At 47.0% G+C, this 20,939-nt stretch overlaps 1 protein-coding gene across 2 annotated transcripts; it reads left to right on the top strand.

The window, feature by feature from the left end:
- Window positions 1-64: 64 nt before the first annotated feature.
- Window positions 65-20,939, top strand: Fam83d (family with sequence similarity 83 member D). Of its 2 annotated transcripts, XM_021663733.2 has the most exons (4): window positions 65-573; window positions 12,367-12,534; window positions 17,294-17,418; window positions 19,553-20,939. In XM_021663733.2, the coding sequence occupies exons 1-4, from the start codon at window positions 100-102 to the stop codon at window positions 20,535-20,537; spliced, it is 1,752 nt and encodes a 583-aa protein (XP_021519408.1). In that variant the 5' UTR covers window positions 65-99; the 3' UTR covers window positions 20,538-20,939. The 2 variants fall into 2 exon arrangements, with proteins under 2 accessions (XP_021519408.1, XP_060238893.1); XM_060382910.1 differs by lacking the exon at window positions 19,553-20,939 and having other exon boundaries at window positions 12,367-12,538; window positions 17,294-17,370.

The following is a 20,939-nucleotide window of genomic DNA, read 5'->3' as shown; positions in this document are numbered from 1 at the left end:
GGGCGGCGAGCCAATAGCGCGGGCTGGTTTGATTCAAAGGTGCCTATAAAAGGCTCAGGCCGACCACCGCAGGCCAGAGGACAGCTTCTGGGGGCCGCGATGGCTGCTCGCTGCGAGCTGTTGGACGAGCTCCCCGCGGCTTGTCTGTCGCCGTGCGGACCGCCCAACCCGGCCGAGCTGTTCAGCGAGGCGCGGCGCCTGGCTCTCGAGCAGCTGCTGGACGGCGGCCCCGACGCCTGGGCCGCCTTCCTGCGGCGGGAGCGGCTGGGCCGCTTCCTCAACGCCGACGAGGTGCGAGCGGTTCTGGGCGCCGCCGAGCGGCCGGGCGAGGACGGCGCGGCGGCGGCCGAGGACTCGTTCGGCTCCTCTCAGGACTGCTCGTCGGGCACCTACTTTCCCGAGCAGTCGGACCTGGAGCCGCCCGCGCTGGAGCTCGGCTGGCCGGCTTTCTACCGGGGCGCCTACCGCGGTGCCACGCGCGTCGAGGCGCATTTCCAGCCCCGCGGCGCGGGCGCCGGCGGCCCGTACGGCTGCAAGGATGCGCTGCGGCAGCAGCTGCGCTCAGCCCGAGAGGTGAGCGGCCCCCCTTACCCTACACTGCAGCTCAACTCCGGATCCCCGAACACACTGGCGGGATAGGGAGGAGCTCCGGCCTTCCGAAATTGGAGTAGTTCCAACTCCTAATATTCGTGCCCCTTGGAAAAGGGCGACTGTTCAGACCGTAGTGGATTGCAGAATTCCAGGGACGTTAGCAGACAAAGAGTCGCTTTACCCAAAAGATGGTACCCGGAGACCGCTGGGAATCGGTTACTGCCACTTAAACACGTTTTGATGAGAGATACACAGTCAGTTCAGTTCCTGCCCTACCTGCGGGTCTGTCTGGTGGGAGATGTTTTTAACGCCCAGGTAGCATTGAGCCAAAATGCAAATACGTCTGCATGAGATGAGCCACTGTTTACAATGTGTTGTTGTTTTGTCTTAGCTGGTGGAGTCGCACTGCCTGAGTGGCCTGTTGTGGTGGTGGTGGTGGGTTAAAGAACCGGCCCTGCCATAGTGAAACCACAGCAGTGGGGTCACTTGGGAGGGTGTGGCTACAAGTTTGCATGCTGGTGAACACTGCTCAAGCCACAGACTCTATGGCTGTGCCAGGAAAAAGACAGGCAAAGCCTCAGACCGTGTCAAGACTCGGGAGACCTGGTTACTGCTGCTGTATGTTAGGGTGAGGATCAGGTTGAAACTGCCAACTCTAGGAGCAAGCTTGTGTTCTTTTTGTTGTTGTTGTTTTGTTTTTCTCTCTTCAAGACAAGGTCTCTGTAGCCCAGGCCTACCTGGAACTCACTTTGTAGCTCAAGCCAGCCTCAGTTCCAGGCAGCTGTACTGCCTCTGCCTTCCTAGTGCTAAGCCAGTGTTCTTGACCTGAATGGCAGGGCTGTAGGTGACCTAGGCTTTGCTGTTTGTGGAATGGTGTGGCTGTGGCTAGCTTAGTGTCAGTCCTGTGGAGCTTTGGGTGGGCTGAGGGCCCGTTTGATGCTGAGAACATTTTAGTTGTTTGTGGGTTCAGCACAAAGCTTATAAAGCTTTTGGAATAGGCAGATTGTAGCCTAAGTGTGTATGCCCAAAGCTCCCCTCTGGCAGGAGAACCAGAGCACTGGGGCAACTTGAAAAGGAAAGAACTGGTCTCCAGGAAGGGCAGAGATGTGGGTTGCTCTTACCTTTTCGCTCAGCTTGGGTGAAGGGTCCTGGGGCTAGAGGTCAGAAGAATAACTTGCCTTAAAAGGGATGATGGCTGCTGAAGAGAACTTCCCTATCTTTTGGGCAATCTGAAAAGCATTCCTGGGCAGGGCCTCCTGATTTCCTCTGTACCTATTCCATTACACCCTCTCGTTGATCGTTGATCGTGTGAGTGGAAGGTGGGCTTTGTTACTGAGAAAGATGTTATGTTACTTTAAACCCAATAAGCATTTTTAGAATATGTGCCAAATTGCATGCTTACACACAGCCTCCCAGTTGTCTCTCTGCCAGGGCTGGGGCCACGGGAAGAGGTGCAGTTCTTGTTCTTAGTTTGTAAGGGGTGGGGGATGGGGAGATTGCTACAGGTAGTGAGGAAGGGGCTGGAAGAAAGTCTGGATCGGTGGTGACTTAGTTGGACCCAGAAGAAGGGTGGAAGTAGCCTAAGGAGAGGATAGAGACCAGACTAAAGGTGGGAAAGATGACAGATTAGTGTCCCTAGCAGTCATTTTGACATGAAGGAGTTAGGTTGTCGAGGGCCGAGGTTGCAAGAAGGCCAGAGATGTCTTTGTAAGAAGAAAATGTCTGTATTAAGCCAGGGTAGGCAGGAAGACCATTTTAGGCAGGGTTGTTCAAATGTTGAACTGGAGAGGAAAGGCAAAAGAGGAGGCATATGGACAGTGAGGAAGACGGAAGGCCAGAGGTGTAGCTCAGTGATAGAGCACTTACCTTATCATGTTTGAGGTTCTGGGTTCCAGCGCACCCAAAGGGGGCAAGGAAAAAAAAAACAAATGAGGAGGTTGACACTTCTTACTCCCCATTCTCACAGAGATCAGCCAGCCTCTGCCTACAAGTGCTGGGATTAAAGGTGTATGCCACCAAGCTGGCTGAGGCTGAGCGGCTTGTTAGCCTGTGCAGGCAGCACTGCACTGGAATACAGGAAGGACAATAAAGTGGCGAGTAAGTGTTGCAGCTAAGAGTTAGAGTTCATTTGAGACACTATAATTTGAAGTTCATAGACCATCTTTTGCTTAAAATAAAAATTATTTACTCGCCTCTTTGATTCCAGCAGGCAGATTTCTATGAATTTGAGCCTAGCTTGGTCTACATTGCAAATTCCAGGCCAATGAAAGCTACGTAGCAAGGCCTTGTCTCAAAACAAACAAACAGACAAAAAATTGCTTTCTCTTTGCTAGACAGTAGTTCCAGTAATCTTGAAATACTTGTGATTATTCTATCCATTTTATAGAGGATAAACGGAAGCCTGGAGAAGCTAGGTTGCCTCTAGGGAATGGTGGAAGGAGCCAGGACCCCCCTAACTGCAGTGCTGTGCTTGTGTCCTGTGGGAGATGTCCTGTCCGCAGGAAGAAGGCTATGAGTACTGAGAGGGATTAGAGGGCTAATTTGCAGGCTGTCAAATTAGGGAGTGGCTGTGTCACCCTGGCCATGTCCTTTGAAGTGCATTACCTGTGACAGGGAGGACTGTGACAGTGCATATATCAGGTGTTTTCAGATGTCTGATCTGTATGGTGAGGGCAAACATTTGGGGCTCCAATGGAGTTCTTTACCCAGAGTACCTCCCAGTCCTCCCAATGGCCAGCGGAGGCTGCATTTAAGGACACAGCAGGCACATTTAGGTCAAGCAGATTGTCAACCATTGTGCGCAGAGCTGAGTTCAGCCTAAGTCTGCTTGGCTCCAGGGCCCGACTGTGCTTGCTTGGTTGGTTTTTCACTGAACCCACTATCCTCCTCCCTCAGCTTCTGGAGGGCTGGGATGTGCCTCCATGCCAGTATTCTCCACAGCCTCCCTGCTTCGCAGAAGGCTGAAGGTTTTAAACAGGTTCCTAAAGATTTAGGCTTTGAATTTCCATGTTGTATATCTTAAGGGCAGGAAAACAGTCATGATAGCAAGGGCTACCTGATGAGAAGATGGTGGTCAGGGCAGAGGAAACCTCCAGCAGGTATAGGAGCTGCCTCCAGTCCCGACAGCTTGACCTCCACTTGCGAGCAGTGGAGCTGTGAGCATGATACACATGAATAAATGTTTGTTTGTTTGCGTAATTGTGAAAAGAAGACTAGCTTGTTTTAAGGGGAGGAGGAATCAAAGTAGCAGAGACCTTCAAGTGGGGAAGGTGGTTCAAGACAGCATAGGTTCCCTGGTGTTTAGATTTTATAAATTATCGTGAGTTTGGCCTGTCTTGGGCCTGTCTTGGGCAAGACGGACCCAAACAAGTATTTCAAGTATCTGAAACAAGTTTAGAAATCCTGGTGGGTGAATGAAGGAAATTTGACTTCCTCTTGGAGGGTCCCATGTTGTAAGGACCAGGCTACACTGGAGTGGGGTCAGACCTAGCTGCCTGCTCTCCACAGTTTTATTTGCCCTCAGTGAGGAGATCTGTGCACCAGCCTGAGTTCTCTGTGGTGGGTCTGGAAAGAGCCTAGAGACCAGCTTCTATGATCCAGCATACAGCATAGGATGTCTGGGGTGTTTGCCAAGTGTCGGGATTATCTTTCTGAGTGGATGGCTCTGGGATGGGTTTTTCCAGGGGCTCTCTGACCACATAGAATCCCTCCGGTCACTTGATACTGAGTAGGGTACTCAGTGTTTTTTTGTGGAGGCCTGTCATGCTATTTGTTCGTTAAGCCTCGTACTTTTTGGGGAGGGGGAATGGAGAGATAGGAAGGACAACTAAGTACTCTAGGCAATTCCTTCTGTCACCTAGGACTTGGAGGCAGTGTGGCCCCGTCTGCAAGTGTTCCTGGTCAGGTGCTCCTGATGTGCTTGTCCAGCTGTCCCAGGGTGCTTCTTGTTCTTCTCCCCCGCCCCTTCTTTTGAGATGTTTTTGATGTGTAGCCCAGTCTGGTCTTGAGCTTGAGATCCTCCTGCCTCAGCTACCGGTGCAGTAAGACACTATGGTGCCCAGATATTCCCAGCTTCTGGATGGGAGTTCATAGGCCAAGCTTATCCTGCTGGGAGATTTCACACTTCTCACACTTGTTGTTCCTACCAGCTGCCATTCCTTATATGCTTTTGTTCCAAAGAGGCCACTTTTGCGGTTACCACACCTTTGGACATCCTTTTGATGACCAGAGTGTTAGTGGCGGCACGGGGAAGAGTCCAGCCAGGAGGACTAGTAGCTAAGGAATCTGCTGGAGGCCCCTGGCATGTATGAGGATGTTCTGAAGGACTGAACTCTCCTGAGCTTGCTCAATCCTCCCCTGTGTTACGATAGATTCTGAGCTGTGGGATCAGTTCCTGTTCCAGATGCCCACATCAACCTGACAGGGTTTCTCAACCTTCCCACTATTGGCATTTGGAGTGGATGGTTCTTTGTCCCGAGAGGACTGTCCTGTTCCCTGAGACACTGAGCATCTCTGTCCCCACTCACTAGGCACTAGCAGCACTTCTCCAAGTAGTTATGACCTTCAAAACTTGTCTGTAGAGGGGTCAGCAAGGGGTTACCGCTTAATAGTCAGAATTTCTGCTCTGCTGGTGAAAACGCTTGGAAAAGTAGTGATGGTTGAACAACACTGTGAATGAACCGAGTGCCACCATTAGGCAGCACCCCACAGTCCCCCCACTGTCCTTTCTATCTGCCATTTCATTTGGTTATTGTTATTAATTTGGGAAGGGGTGTTTGGGACAGGGTCTCACTATGTAGCCCCAACGGGGCTGGAACTTGTCATGTAGACCAGGCTAGCCTTGAACTCAGAGAAATCTGCTTACCTCTGCTTCCTACGTACCTACCTGTCTATTGAGAGCCACCATGCCGGACTTTCTTTCTTTATTTTTTTAATTTTTTAAATTTTTTTGCTAAGCATCCATCAGACAGTAGGGAAGCTACAAAATTACTCTCTGAGCCATTTACATATACAGGTTCATTTTTTCCTCAGAAAAAGCAAAGACCATACAAACAAAATATAATGGCTATACTGGCTTTAAATGGCCTTGACGTGCTAGGTATAGAGGTACATGCCTGTTATCCTAGCTCTTGAGGGGCTGAGGCAGGGGGATACAGAATTAGAGGTTAGTATGAGTAGGACATTGTCTTGAAGAAACAAACAAGGTTCTGATGTAAATGATAACAGCCACTAGAGGGGAAAGTTTCTTTTGTAGTCTCCATTGACCTAATTGTTCTACTTCTGTGTCTGTTCTGCAGAAAGACTGGCAAAAACTAGAAGTAAGGTACGCTGATTGTTGTAGCTCTGACCATACCAGAGACCCAGAAAGAACTCACATGTCACAGGGGAAGAAATTAGTATGTGTGTACCATGGAGGACCCTGTGGCTCTCAAGACAAATGAGGCCAAGTTCTATACTCTGACTCAGTGTCCAGAGTTGTGTGGACCAATGCAAGCGCTAACTACCTGTGGTCATTTACCTTTGTATAAATTGAAGCCAAATTAAAAGCTTAATTCCTCTGTCCTCTCGGAAGGTTCTTCTGGATGACACTGTCCAGAGCGTGTGTCATTGTACAGCCTTTTGTCTATGGATGGATGTGAGCACCTCCTGCTGCATATTCCTACATATGCTTGTTTATATTAAAAGTGGAAGAATAACCCCAAACCAGACCATTGCAGTTATACATTACCTTCATGAAGAGGAAAGGAAAGAAAAAAAGGAGGAAACATACCTTGTTTTATAGATTGTGTTTTGGAACAGGAAATCCATTGCATAGTTAAAAACTTAAAAATCAGATACATACCCTCTCTCCCCACCGGAAAAAAGCTGCATGGCTTTCCCACTGTTCCTCATGCTGGGACAGTAGTGAGGAGATGCAGCCATATACATTGAGTGAACAATTGGTTCCTGCCCCACTAACTGCCAAAAGAGGTGCTGTGCCATGGCTACCATTCTCTGCATACTAGAACCCACCACATGCCTATCTGACACCCAAATTTTGGATCTTATAGCAGTCTGTAAATTCTGGGAAACAACATATACTGTTAAGCTTAATACTAATACTAAGTTTACATATAGTAATAAATTTACATTCTCCTGTTTTTAAATCCAGAAGACTGTATCAAAGCAGCTGTTTCAAGGAATTTTTTTAAGAAATCTTAAGCAGCTTTAGTCCTTAAAACATGTAACAAGCAATGGCTCCTGACTTTTATTAACATTTGGGAGACTAAAGTGGGAGTATCTTCAATTTGAGACTAGCCTGGGCTAATACCAAGACATACCTCAAAACGAAACTTGAACACACTAGGGAAAATGGTGTGTTTGATGCTTTTAGCAGGAAAAGTCTGTAGATGATTGATGTTGACGTGTTCAGCCTAAGGATTCAGTGGCCAGTCTTCCAGGCTGCCCAGGCTGACACATTACTGAACCTATACAAGGCTTTGGATGAATTCCAAGCATTCTGTATACCTGATCTGCCTTTATGACTCTGGGTGGGAAGGGAGGGAAACTGAGGCACACAGGAAAGGGGTGATTGACATATGCTTCCTGCTAGAATGAAAACAGGAATGACTGGCCTTGAGTGGCCCCTTCAGGCTGTGTGTGCCTGGTCAGATCCCTGAGCAGCCTGTATCAAGGGTGTGTGACAGCAGAGCAGGCCTTGATTCAAGGGCACTGGACCTCAGGTTAAATGTCTTATCCAGGGATAGTGACAGAATCGGGAGTAGGAATATGAGCTAGGTGCCTCTGAGGATTCTCTCGTTGGCTGAATCAGCAAAGGGTATGAAATGGGTGTTATTATTTGCATTTTTCAGAAGCCAGAACAACATAACATGTGACAGCTTACCCAGTTCTGCACTGTGGGGGGAGCCAAGTCCAGATTGGTTGTATAGCCCGGTCACATGACAGCTGAGCTTTATAAGGTCTGCATTCAGTCTGGCTCTGGCCTTGTCAGGAGATCTGCAGAAGAGAGAGGGTGCCCAGCATGCTGAGGAGTTGTGAGTTCCCTGACAGTCATCACGTTGTTCTAAGTAGTCCTTCATGGTGGACTTGAGCCCCATGTGCTTGTGGGGTACTCTACTCATCCCTAAAGGATTACTGTTAAGTTCTGAGTAATTGCGAGACCCCACATTAGACTTTCCTGGAACAGTATTTAGCTCACACATTTCTCATGGTGGGCTTGGGAGGTACACAGACCCGGGCTGACATTTCAGCCCCTTACTTAAGTGTGTCCCTTGAACCCATTATCCAGCCCTTCTAAGTTTGTAAGCTGAGGATGATGGTTAATGGTTAATGGTTAATGGGGCTTTGGAATCTCTAGGGATCCTTTAGGCTAAGGGGCAGTGGCAGAGATTACAGTTCTGCCTCTTGAGCAGTATAAATGGGCTCTACACTCTGAAGACAGAAGCTGTGATCCCTGCTCTTCTGACTTAAATAGGCCCTTAGTCTGCTGGTGAAAATCAGCACGGGGTTCTTCTAAAGGACTGAGGACACACTTGTGGTTTGTCACTCAATCTGAAGATGGGGGACTGGACACATGGGTGGCCCCTCCAGATGTGGCTTGAGGAAACACAGCTAGTGTGTTATAGACTTCCCTCTTCTCTAGCTTCTGGCCAGCTGGATGCTTTTTTCATGGGTATCTGACACATAGACCACTGCACTTCTAACCCTGAAAGAAGGGGCCAGCTCCATGCAGCTTCTACCGAGAGAAGGTGGTGCCTAGGGTGGCTGTGGGCAGTTTGTGGAGGTGGGCTAGCTACTTCCTAAAGGAGAATGGGTTCAGTGACAGGTGTCTGTGCTGCTTTTCTAGTCCAGGTGCTCTGCTAGGGCTTGGCAGTCTGCATCATGAGCACTTAGGCCAAGGGAGGCCCTGTGCCATGACTGCCATTCTCTGCAGCCTAGAACCCACCACATAACAACCTGACACCCACATCATGGATTTTATAACAGCCTGTAAATCCTGGGGAAATAATACACACTAATGAGTTTAGCTTTTGCTGTGGAAATGTTCACTTTTCCAAGGGGACGTGTCCACCTGAAAAGCAGGACTGGAGTGGTAAAACTGAGCCAAGGTCAACCAGGTCTGTAAAGAACTGACCCTTCTTTTTTTATTTATTTTATTTTTTATTATTTATTTATTTATTTTAATATTAATTACAGAGAACTGACCCTTCTAAGAGGCAAAGAGCTGCAGGCCGGGTCCAGCTTTAGGACCTAGATATCTGAGGACTGAGGGGGTGAGCTGAAGGTACTAGCAAGTGCAGGCCTTGAAGGAGGGAGAGCCTTCGTGCTGACAGTTCCCACAGGAAGTACTGTTCTCTGGATAGGTAAGGCAAGTCTTCTGAGGGTCCTATTTTATTTAGTAAGAAAGGAGAAGTGTGCTGGATATAGGAGAGCCAGGAAAGGAAAACATCCCTTTGCCCTCAGGTAAGCTGAGTGGACAGGTCTTCATATTTAGCCTGTGGGAAAGGTTGAGGCTTTAAAATCAAAGATGAACCAAACTGCAAATTACTGCTCGTCAGCTAACAAAAGTGTTGCCTGTACACCTGTTTTATTAATTGGGCAATCAGAACTGTTTGGCAGGCCTTTGTGCTCTGGGCCCTGCTCCCATTCTGCCTCTGGTAGCCTTCTCCAACCCTGCCAACTGGGCTGGGTTCCTAGTCCCTGTTTCAGTGGCCCCTAGGGTGTGTTCATCGCCCATCACTCTGTCACCTGGGTTCTCCTTCTCATTTGGCTGCATTCTCACCGTGGCGGCTCAGCTCATCACCTAGCTGTCTGTAGCTGACGGGCTCTGCGGACCTCAGGTATGCCTGGTTTTCTCCTGCCTTTCTCTCCAGGGGCTCTATTCCAATTCTTGCACCTTGGATTCCAGCGCACTCTATGAAAGTTTTACTGCTATCTCTGAGTCAGGCTGAAAGATCTCTCACCAGCTTGTACGTATTTCTGTGGCCCTGTGCCCATTGCTGGGCTCTCCCGTTGGCTCCATTTGCTCTGCTGTGGCCTCATAGCTTCTGGCTGGGATTTTTCCTCTCTCAGTCCCTAGTTCTTCAAAATGTCTGCAGACAGTTGTTAGCCCAAAAGGTCACCATCCCCCACTGGGTTGCAGACACGGAGGTTCTTAGTCCTGAGTCTGAGGAGTAGGTTCAGGTCTCTCCTCTGCAGCAGCATGTCTCCCAGCCTCTGACTCTTCTGGATTCATCTCTATACTCTGCCTATGCAGGCAGTGGGGGTAGGGAGGACCGACATAGATTCCATAGTCTTCTACTGTCTTTAAACCTCTCTTTACCAGGCACATCCCGTGGCTCCCTTCCTGCATACTGTGCGTTCCAGGTACACTGGCATGCACCCTGTCTGTCCCAGTCTCTTCTGTCATGTGGTTTCCTGTCAAAGGGCCCTTCACTTCTTCCAGGGCCTCTTGTCCCAGACAGGCCTTGAACTTGGGATCTTCCTCCCTCAACTTCCCAGAGAGCTGAAATTACAGATCTGTGTGGTCAGGCATAGTTCCTTATATTATTCTTATCTGTGGTTCAGCTCAGATGCTGCCTCTCCCAGGAAGCCTCCTTCCTCTCTCCAAGTGTCTATACTGCCTGACCCCACAAGGGAGCTGACTTACTGCTCCCTGCAGAATCCATATACAATGTTTTGCTTTCCTCATCCTGTGTCCTGTCAGCTCTGTGGAGCCATCTCTGTGCCCAGTGTAGGGTCAGCCTGCTGTGGGCTCTGAGGCATCAGCTACCCAATTGAGCTAAGCCCATTCCAGACTTGTTCTCACTATACTTTCTAAAGAGGGAAGGAAACTAAAGCTGAGAGAGATGAAGCGCCAGGCCACATAGTCAGCAAGTGGCCTGAGCTCCTGTCCTGGCTTTGCCTTTAAACCTGTTACAGGCCACAAGTAAACAGGCTGGACATAACCCTCAAAACAGCATGTGAAGCCATTGGGGCCTATAAGCTTCTGAAGATGCCACCAATTCTAAAATGTTACTTGTTTTATTTCACTCAGGGAAGTTTTATGAAGACCAGGCAGGGAGTGGGGTGGAGGCAGCCAGAAAGAGTTAATCAACCCAGGTGGCACTGGATTCTGGGAGCTGGCATTTCAAGGTCGCTCATCTGAGTAAGTGGAACCCTAGGGTGTTAGAAAGGTAGCACCATTGCTCATTTGCAGTTCTCTCTCTTATTTTTTCTTGAGATACTTTCACTCTATCAAGGCCAGCCTCCTGAGTGCTGGGATTATATGCTTGCGCATCCATACCTGGCATCTATATTTCTTTTTAACCCTACAAATGCTTTTGGGGTAAAGCCTGTCAGTCAGTCTTGAGGTATCCACTATGGAGATGAAGCCATCCTGTTTGAGGGCATCTGGTGCAGCAGAAGGAAGGGTTGACGAGACTGAGAAGTAACCTAAATGCTCAGCAAAAGGGTTAATGTGATTCAGAGATGAGGGATTTTTACTGGTGAGGTTGGGAGATGGAGAAGCCCTCACCCCTCCCAGTTGTAGAACAGTTCCCAAATGTTGGCTTCCTGACTCGCTTTGTAGGGACTTGTTCTAAGCCTGGGTGTTTTACAGCCCTGCCTCCCTGCCAGGAGTTTCTGAGGGCCCTTGAAGCAGGTGATGTTAGGCTCTGCTGCCAGCTGTAGCAGCTTCTGTAAACAGGGGATGGAAGCTAGGGGCTGCCAGGATCTATCTCCCTTGTGAGGGGCTATTTGGGCAGCTGCAGCCCCTCACTGGTGACAGGGTGGTTGAGCAGACACCAAGGGTCTCTTGGACCCTTTGCTTGGGTGGTTGTTTAGGTTTTACTGCAAGTCTGTTTTGTAGCTTAGGAAGCAGACATTCAAAACAGTGATACTTTACCCATGGAAGCATGGTTGACATTGGCTCTTAGCTGAGGTCTGAGCAGGGTGTAGAAAATCAGTTTGTATCAGGGACATGCATTGCTGGGGAGAAGAAAAAACAGAGCTGAGCTGAAGGACATAATCTTCAGAAAATATTTCCAAGTTCTTGTCCTGACTGGTGAAGAATATGTGATGTGGGGAACAGAGGATGGAGTGGGGCTCTGTGAGACTCATTTGATCATTTCAAGCACTGGGTTGGTAATGGATGGAGTCTTTCTAAAACAAGTGAAATAAATACTCAGAGACCATAATCCAAAGTCAGACAATAGTCAAAAAAAACCCATGGATTTGAATATTAATAGCCAAAGGGGTCTTCAGAGAGAGTCTGCGGTGGTTTTCTTCTTTACATTTAGTTATTTGTGTGCAGAGACACATGTGGTGTGGCATACATGTCGAGATCAAAGGGACAGCTTTCAGGAGTTGGTTTTCTCCTTCTACCATGTGAGTTCTGGGCATTGAAGACAAGTCATCTGGCTTGATAGCAAGTGCCTTTGCTAGCTGAACCATCTTGCCATCCCCAAGAGTCAGAAAATTGAAGCCTGAGTGGAAAGACAGTTGATGGAGATTCCAGTGTATTGGTCCAAGAAAGCAGTCATCTTTCTTGTTCAAACTGAACCTGGAAGGTGGGGTTTAGTGATGGCATGGAAATGAAATGACAAGTTTGCCAGTGTGGATTAGGTTGGCTGGAAGACAGTGGTGAGTGCTGGTTAGCTGGACCAAGCCAGGACTTGTAAGGTATGGGTGCCTGGGGTGGAAAAGAGCTGGTGGTGAGGGGAGGCCATCCTGCTGAAGAAGGGAGTGTCTTTGAGGATGGGAGTTCCTTACTTTTCCTTGTGCCTCATCTCATAGGTGATTGCTGTGGTAATGGACGTTTTCTCAGATGTCGACATCTTCCGAGACCTGCAGGAGATCTGTAGGAAACGAGGCGTGGCTGTGTACATCCTTCTGGACCAGGCTCTGCTCTCCCACTTTTTGGATATGTGCATGGATCTGAAAGTTCATCCTGAGCAGGAAAAGGTTTGTGGGACACCATTTCCAGTTTTCCCACTGTCAGCATGTGGCAGGGTACCCATGATCTAAAGCGTGGTGGTGGGCTCCCCACTGACAAGCGAGGAAACCGAAGTCTCACAGGCAATGAACACCACTCGTGACCTCCAGTTCCATTCCTAGTTAACTCCCCAATGAAACTCCCCAATGAGGAATGAAAGCACGCTCCTGTTTATAGACGTGGCAAGTTTCATCAGCTAATAAGTGGATAAACAATACAGTGGCTCTTCAGGACAATAGAATATTGTTTACCCTTCAAAAGGACTGAAGTACTGACACAAGCTGTCACATGAGTGACCCTGAGAACATAACAAGTATAGAAAGCCTTACATAAATGGCCATATGCAGAGTGATCCTATGTATGTGAAACACCAGAACAGATGGAAGGTAGATGAGCGTTGGGTTTGTGGACATGTAATAGAGGGATGGGTAGGCTCGTAACTAAAGGGCTTTAGGCCCCTTTTTCTTTTTTTATTTTTATTTTGGAGGTAATGAGAAAGTTCTACAACTGTGTGGAAATGGTTCTATGTTTTCTTTTGGGGGGGTTCTTTTTTATGTAGTAGTTTTATTTAATTTTTATTAATTACAGTTTATTCACTTTGTATCCCAGCTGTAGCTTCCTCCCCCATCCCCTCCCAATCCCGCCCAACCTCCCTCTTCTTCTCCTATGCCCCTCCCCCAGTCCAATGATAGGTTAGGTCCTTCTTCCCTTCCATCTGACCCTAGTCTATCAGGTGTCATCAGGACTGGCTTCTTCATCTGTGGACTGGTAAGGCTGCTCCTCCATCAGATGGAGGTGATCAAAGAACCAGCCCATGAGTTCATGTCACAGACAGTCCCTCTCTGTGTTTTCTTAAAAACTACAGATTTGCACACTAAGCAGGTGAATTATATGGTATATGAATTACATTTCCATTAAGCCATCAAGTAGAAAGGGCAAAATGGCTATCAGGCTTCCCAGCAATGAGTGTAGACCAACCTGTAGGCAAGCCTTGGAGGCTGCTGCCACCACGGCTCCAGGTGGCTCCACTTTTAGCCACAGTGGCCATTTTGGAGCTCTTGTTTTGTCCCTGGTACTGCTCACTGCTCTGACAGATGTGACATCGCTAACACTGATGGTGGCCCTGTCAGGTTAGTGGTCCTGATGCTTTGGATCAGGAAATGGTGAGATCGAGAGCCCAGGAGTCCACGGCTACAACATGGCTCAGGCTTTGACTCAGTCTGTCTTCCTGTCACCCCATGTGTGCAGTCACTGTCACCCACTGCTGACTACTTCTCATGACAGAACCAGACTTTATGTCTTTTTCTCTGGGCATGAAAAATAATTCAAGTATCTTGATAGAAAGCCACAGAGTCGGATTAGTCTCTTTGGGAATGAAATAAGAGAGACATTTGTTACAGAATTCATGTTTTAAAGAATGGAGCAACTTGTGAAATCAGACCCTCATGCTGCCGGGCACTTGGCGTGAGGAATGATATGTTCATCAGGAGTTAGGCGTTCTGCCACTCTGGGCTTCTGCATGAGACTCTGACTTAGTGCCTGACAGGCAGTGTGGTTTACAAAGTTTCATCCAGTCACCTCTCCGTCAGAGCACCTGCTGGCTGTTTTACTAATGAGCAAACCAAGGATGGGGCTAAATTAGGAGATTACCAGCTTGTCAATTTGTGCCACAAGACAAATTCATGATAGACGTAGGAGTAGGGCTTCCAGACTGAAATGAAACAGCATGTGATCCAGCAGTCAATGAGACCAGGAAGACTCCAGGAAAATGCCACTTGGGCATGGTAACGAGCACTGCCATCAAGCTAGGTATCTAGGCCACGACTGCTCTTGTGGACTTGTGGAAGGTGTTGGGGTATAATTTCAAAGTGCTCTTGGGTAATTAGGCTGAGTCTCAGCAGCAGAAATGACAGAACTGTGACAAAGCCATTCACTCTGCTTCGCCAACAAAGCAGAGACCCAGGAGTGACTATATCATGGTGGTCCAGAGCCTCTGCAGGAAGTTTAAAGATACTTTATAGGGTATCTTCTTCCTAGATAGGTACTAACTTCTCTTCTGTCTTGTCTGTGCTGTGGGTCTGTGCTCAGAGGCATACCCTGCCCTGGGCTCTGATTGGTTCAGAATATTGAGTCACCCTGTCTATAATAAGAATGTTCATGGCCGCATGTTCATGGGCAGGTGCACAGAAGTGCTGTGTCCACAGGTACAGCTGCCACAGCATTCAGATATTTTTTTAAAGGGAACGACATAGCCATCCCTAACCCTACACGTAGGGTGTTTTTATGCTTATTATGTGTTGATGTGTTTGGGAGTCATTGCCTCCTCCATCCAGCCCCGGATGCTCATCTGTGAAATATACCAGTTTTTAAAAGAAAAACCTGACCTTGAAATTAAGATTTATAAAGGGTTACAGAAATGAATACCTAAGTTTGGTTCCTAATACTCAAGTTCAGTGGCTCACAAGCACTTGTAATTCTAGCCAGAGTATTTGACACAATCTTGTGCACATACCTGCACACAAACACTCATAATTTAAAAAAAAAATTTAAATAATTTTTAAAAGATTTAAAAAGAAGTTACAAAGTAGTTCCTTAATGTTCTGCGTATATTCTTCAAATGTTACTATCTCACTGTCTTCAGTACACATAACAAAATCAGCTTGGAATAGCATTTATCTCCACACCTTATAAACCACCCTTGTTTCATAGCTGTCCCTCCTCTAGCCCAGGATGGACCCCAACAGGACACCTTGCATTTACTAGTGAAGTCTCCCTGCTCCAATAACCTCCGTCTTTGTGGTTTGGCACCTGACACTTTTGGAGAACACTAGCTATTGTTCTGTAAATTTGTATTCATCTGATGCTCCCCGAGGTTCAGGTCCTGTGCATTTTGATAAGAATACCAGAGACATGATCTTGTGTCCAGATGTTAGGTTTTAGTTTTACATCTTATTTTCCAATGGCGACGGATGCTGCAGAGCTGCAGACAGCACAGAGAAAAGTACCACGTGTGTTTTACCCGGTTTCCCAATAGTTTTGCTTGTTGCACTATATTGTGGTCCAGAGTTGGGGACGGAAGTAGACCCTAGTGTACCTGTGCCTTTTGTTGTTGCCCGTGCACATCAAGACAGAACCACTGGTGCACCTTTAATCTCAGCCCTCGGTGGCAGAGACAGGTGGATCTGTAAGTTTAAGACCAGCCAGGGCTACATAGAGAGATCTTGTCTCAAAAGGAAGGAAGGGAGGAAGGAAGGAAGGAAGGAAGGAAGGAAGGAAGAAAGGAAGGAAAACTACTTTGTCATCACAAAGATTGCCCTCAGACTTCATTTCAGTAGTCATTACTCCTCTCTGTGCTGTCCCATCACTTCCTATATGCATGTGTCCTTTGAGACTGGCTTTTATCACTCGACTCAGTGTTTTTGAGGATCATGTAAATTACATGTTTCAAAAGCTTGTTCCATTTTACTGTGTTTGTTTTCTTGTTGAGTGTCACAGGGCATGGTTGTGCCATAGTCAAACTAGTTTCTAGGCTCTGACTATTAGGAATAGAGTTGCTGTACTTGTTCACCTTGAGACTCGGCAGTCATAGGTCTCCCTCCTCCGCTTCATGTGGTGGCTTGCTTAGGTTTTCAGTTATCAGTTACTTCTTCCTCTTGTTTTTGAGGGCAAGAAATAGATCTTGCACCTCTGTTGTTTAGCATCGTGCATAGGAGAGGCCCTCTGTATTTATAGAGTGAATAAAAAGTCAAATGATCCTAAACATGTACTTGAATTTTTAAAAATTATTATTACTGTTGTGTGTGTGTGTGATGTGTGTGTGCATTCACATGAGGTTAGAGAACAACTTTGTGAGTCAAGTCTCTCCTTCCATCTTTATGTGAGTTCCAAGATTAAATTTAGGTTATCAGGCTTGCATGGCAAGCATTTTAAGACTTATAATGACATATAACTTCTATTCTGCTCTAGATTGTCCTTACATTTTTCATACCATTATGTATGCATTTGTGTGTGTCATCTTTATGGGAGTAATTGTGCATCTGTGAGTATATAGTGTAGCTATATACTTGGTTAGCGTGTACCTATAGGAGATGTGAATTGGCTCATTAATTTCCACATGGTGTGTTAGAAGCTTGCCCTCTGATTACAGCTTCAAATCCCTTTCAATGTGGAGGTAAGTGAAGTAGGCTATTATTCCTGACTGATGCAGTAAAACAAAGAAATAGGAGCAAAGCCATCTTAGTCTTTCTGTCCTTGTAAAATGGTATTCATTATTAACATATTTTCTTTGATTATTTTATCTCCCATGGTTTTTTTTCAAAATTATTTATTAGATTCTATTAGTTTCCTCCAAAAAGCAACTATTTCTTTACAGTATATTATACATACACACATGAACTAAGGGACTCTAAATATAAGCCAAATGTAGTGGTGCAGGCCTGTAATCCCAGCACTTGCGAGGCTGGGGCTACAGGATTACAAGACCAAGGCCAACCTGGACTATAAGAAAAGTAAAACCTCTTCTCTACTTATGAAAAAATGGACTAGATGCAAAAGTAACATTATCTGAGCAATATCTGGCCAGTGTATCCTGTGCACTGTCACTAAATGGTGACCATACCCTACGCCACTGCAAACAGCTATGTTTGGGCACAGTAAGCTCAGCCCACTAGGTAGTGTCACTGAATTGGTCATTGATTTTTTTTTTTTCTCCCTCTCCCTCCCTAACAGCTGATGACGGTTCGGACTATTACAGGAAATATCTACTATGCAAGGTCAGGAACAAAGGTTGTGGGGAAGGTTCATGAGAAGTTCACGCTGATTGACGGCATTCGGGTGGCAACAGGCTCTTACAGGTATGTTCTGAACAGGTGCCTCAGCAGTTAGTGCAAACCCTTCAGAGGGGTGAGTGCTTGCCCCGTCAGGAAGAGCCTCGTGACAGGGCCCCCGTGTGTGCACACCTGTGTGTGTGTGACTTCATCAAAGCCCTCTTGCTGGATATAGATAGTGCAAGAGTCACTTCTTACTCCCTGGGTCCACAAAACTAAAGCACAAGTTAAACTAAGCTTGAGACCCCGCAGTCAAAGTCCTGCATTCAGGTCTTGGCCTAGGCCTTCGGGGAAAAACTTGTGGCTAATTGGCCTCAAATCCTGGTTCCTTGGGGACCCACCCACCCTGTTTACTTGAAGGTAAGGACATTTGCAAATGTTATATGCAGACTGAACCTGCTGATTTATACTTTACTGTCAGGTTGCTATAAGCCTTAAAATTAGTGCTTTAGTCTAGAAAGCACTGGGTATATACCAGGCCCATCTTGGAAGTCTACTTTGCCAATAGCATCTTTGGGTGGAGAGCAGGAAGATGAGTGAAGGGCTGAGGTCACATGGGTAATGCTGATCTCTGGAAGTTGTGCCACTCTTACTCATACCATGTCATGCTGTGTGCTTGGCTATTTGTACATTGTCCAGTGGTACATGTGAGGTATAGAGTTTGGAAAGAAAAACTTGGATTTTGTAGTGTGCATCCCTTAGTGATGGTTTTGTGCCAGCTGTGGTTTTGTGACAGATGAGGTAGTGAGATAAGTAGCTCTAGGTACCTTTCTTTCCAAACAATAATGTCATTGTTCAGAACTGAGCATGTGTTCTTGAGACTTCCTTCTATGAGGCACTTATATATACCAGTGGGACTTAGACTGTCTCTCAAGGTGGATTTACCTATACCGATGAAACTTTGCTCTGAATGGCATTTGCTGTTTGAAAATCTATAAATATAAAAACTGCCCTCTATAAAGCACTGTCCCACCACCAATGACAGTGTTACTCCCACATGTTGAAACACAATACAGCCGTGGGGGCAGGTAGCCCCTTTTGTTTCTGTTGCACCATTGTGGGTATTCCAAATACTGTTGGGCTCCAAAGCAGTTCTCAGGCAACATGTGTATTAGTCATGGTTCTCATTTGTTTGTTTGTTGTTTTGAGACAGGGTTTCTCTGTCTAGCCCTGCCCGTCCTGGAATTTGCTCTGTAGACTAAGCTGGCCTTGAATGCACAAAGATCTGCCTGCCTCTGCCTCCTAAGTGTTAGGATTAAAGGTGTTCACCACCTACCATCAGTAGTCTTGGTTCTTAGTTGCAAGAAATAGTTAAAAATTAGTTTCAGGGTCTCCCATTAAAGCTGCCTGCTTCTGGTCCAAAGCTCAGTGTCGGGAGTCTAACCCAGACAGCACAGAGTGAGGCAGCAGCTCACAGAGAGTGCTATGATGGAAAGATGCAGCTGATTATAGCTGCCCTGGGACTGGGTGTGGCGAGGTGTTTATTAGAACACTAGCTCCTACTTTTGCCTTTATTCTCAGATAGCCTCTTCCTTTGAAGGCAAAGACTTCTGCTTGCTCACACAACCATCAGCAGCTGTTTCCCAAAGGGAGAGACTCCTGAAGCAGAGACACACGTTTCTGAAAACTTATGTGGCTTGGCTGGGGTCACGTGTGTACATTGGATGAATCCCAGGGATCAGACACTGGCCATTATGTACAATATGCCCACCCCATTGAGACTAGAGAAGGTGTGTCCATGCAAGCCTTTCTGAGTAGAGACAGTGTAGGTTCTATTTCCAGAAGAAGAGGAGGGGATGCCAGACAGGCAAGGGCAGCAGTCTAATCAGCTGTAAAATGTGCTGAGCACTGGCATCATTGGTGGAGTAACCATCTCCACTTGAGAAACTGGAAGAGGTGCTTTCCACCGGGGCATCTCCAGCTGATTCTCTAACCTTCGAGACGAGGCCACTCGCCTAAATATTTAATACCTTCTTGCTAGGGTTTAGCACTGAGCAAAAGGATTGTAATTTTGTGTGTGTCCCATTACCCTCCGTTGTCTTTGTTATTTGTTATTTCATGTTGGCACCAAAGTTGTCACTGTTACATGGCAGCTACTGAGAGTAAGTAAACTGAGATCCCTTATCTTTACCAGTTTGTGTTTTTTTTTTTAATCCTTCAGTTTTACTTGGACCGATGGCAAGTTAAATAGCAGTAACTTGGTAATTCTGTCTGGCCAAGTAGTCGAACATTTTGATCTAGAGTTTCGGATCCTGTATGCCCAGTCAAAGCCCATCAGCTCCAAACTCCTGTCCAACTTCCAGATCAGAGGCAAGTTTGACCATCTGACTGACCAAAAGCCACAATCAAAGGAGCCCACCCTGGGCAATCTGCTGCGCATCAGGCTGGCCAGACTCTCAAGCACTCCCAAGAAGACCAACCTGGGCCCAGAGGTGCCACCAAAAGACAGAGCCAAGCGCCATGACTCTGAGACTTCCACCATCAGTGATGAGGACTATCTGTACAGCCACAAGGACCAGTTGGAGGAGAGCAAGGTGGTTGATGCTGCTACTCAAACAGAGCCGGGAGAAGAGATGGCTGCAGTAAGCTTGAGTGAGGTGGGAACACAGACCAGTTCCAGCATTGCATGTGTTGGGACCCAAACCACAGTTGTCACAAGGGCAGTGAGCTCCCAGGCCACAGTGTGGTCCAAGTCCAGTACCACACAGACTGAAGCTGATGAGAGCTTCCTTCCTCAGGGTGCCCAGTCCAAAGAAGGGTCACCTGCATCCAAGATGTCGGTGTCGAGATCTTCTAGTTTGAGGTCATCCTCTTCTATGTCTTCTCAGGGCTCATTGGCAAGTTCTGTCAGCTCGCATGCTTCCCTGACAGCCACTGACCTCCACACTCCCGGATACCCCAAGTACCTGGGTCTGGGCACCCCCCATCTGGATCTGTGCCTGGGGGACTCATTCAGAAACTTGAGTAAAGAGCGGCAGGTCCACTTTACTGGCATCAGGTCCAGGCTCACCCAGATGCTGACAGTGCTCTCAAGGAGAACACTCTTCACAGAACACTACCTCAGCTACAGTCCCGGAAGGTTTACCAGAGCTTCCATGAACCTGGTTTCTGTGAGGGACATAGCACTTTATCCTCCCTATCAGTGACTGCTGGGTCCAGCCAGTCCTCCCTCCCTCACATGTCAGGCCAACAGAGCCAACAGAGCCTCACATGTCCCCAGCTACCCTCTTCCACCTGACACTGAGTCACCTTTGAGTTTCAGCAGACACATTGTTTGATATTTTCATTTTTGTTCTTTAGAAACCACCTGTTGGTTTAAACACTATGGGGACTTTTTTTCCTTTGCACAATCTTAATATTATATCACTACAGAGGTATTTTAGGTTAGTTTGAGAGATAACTTTTTTTTATGTGTTATTCTGTCTTAGTGCTTTGGGTCAGCATTGTTTTTAGAATCAAAATCATATTTAAAAGTTAAACACTATTTCTTGGCTGACTTTCTCTTGAATTGCTTTGTTCCTGGCATTAAATAAATATAGACAACTTTT

Source organism: Meriones unguiculatus, chromosome 4 (genome assembly GCF_030254825.1).
Source record: "Meriones unguiculatus strain TT.TT164.6M chromosome 4, Bangor_MerUng_6.1, whole genome shotgun sequence".
Lineage (NCBI taxonomy): Eukaryota > Metazoa > Chordata > Mammalia > Rodentia > Muridae > Meriones > Meriones unguiculatus.
This window is presented reverse-complemented; position numbering and strand designations above follow the sequence as displayed.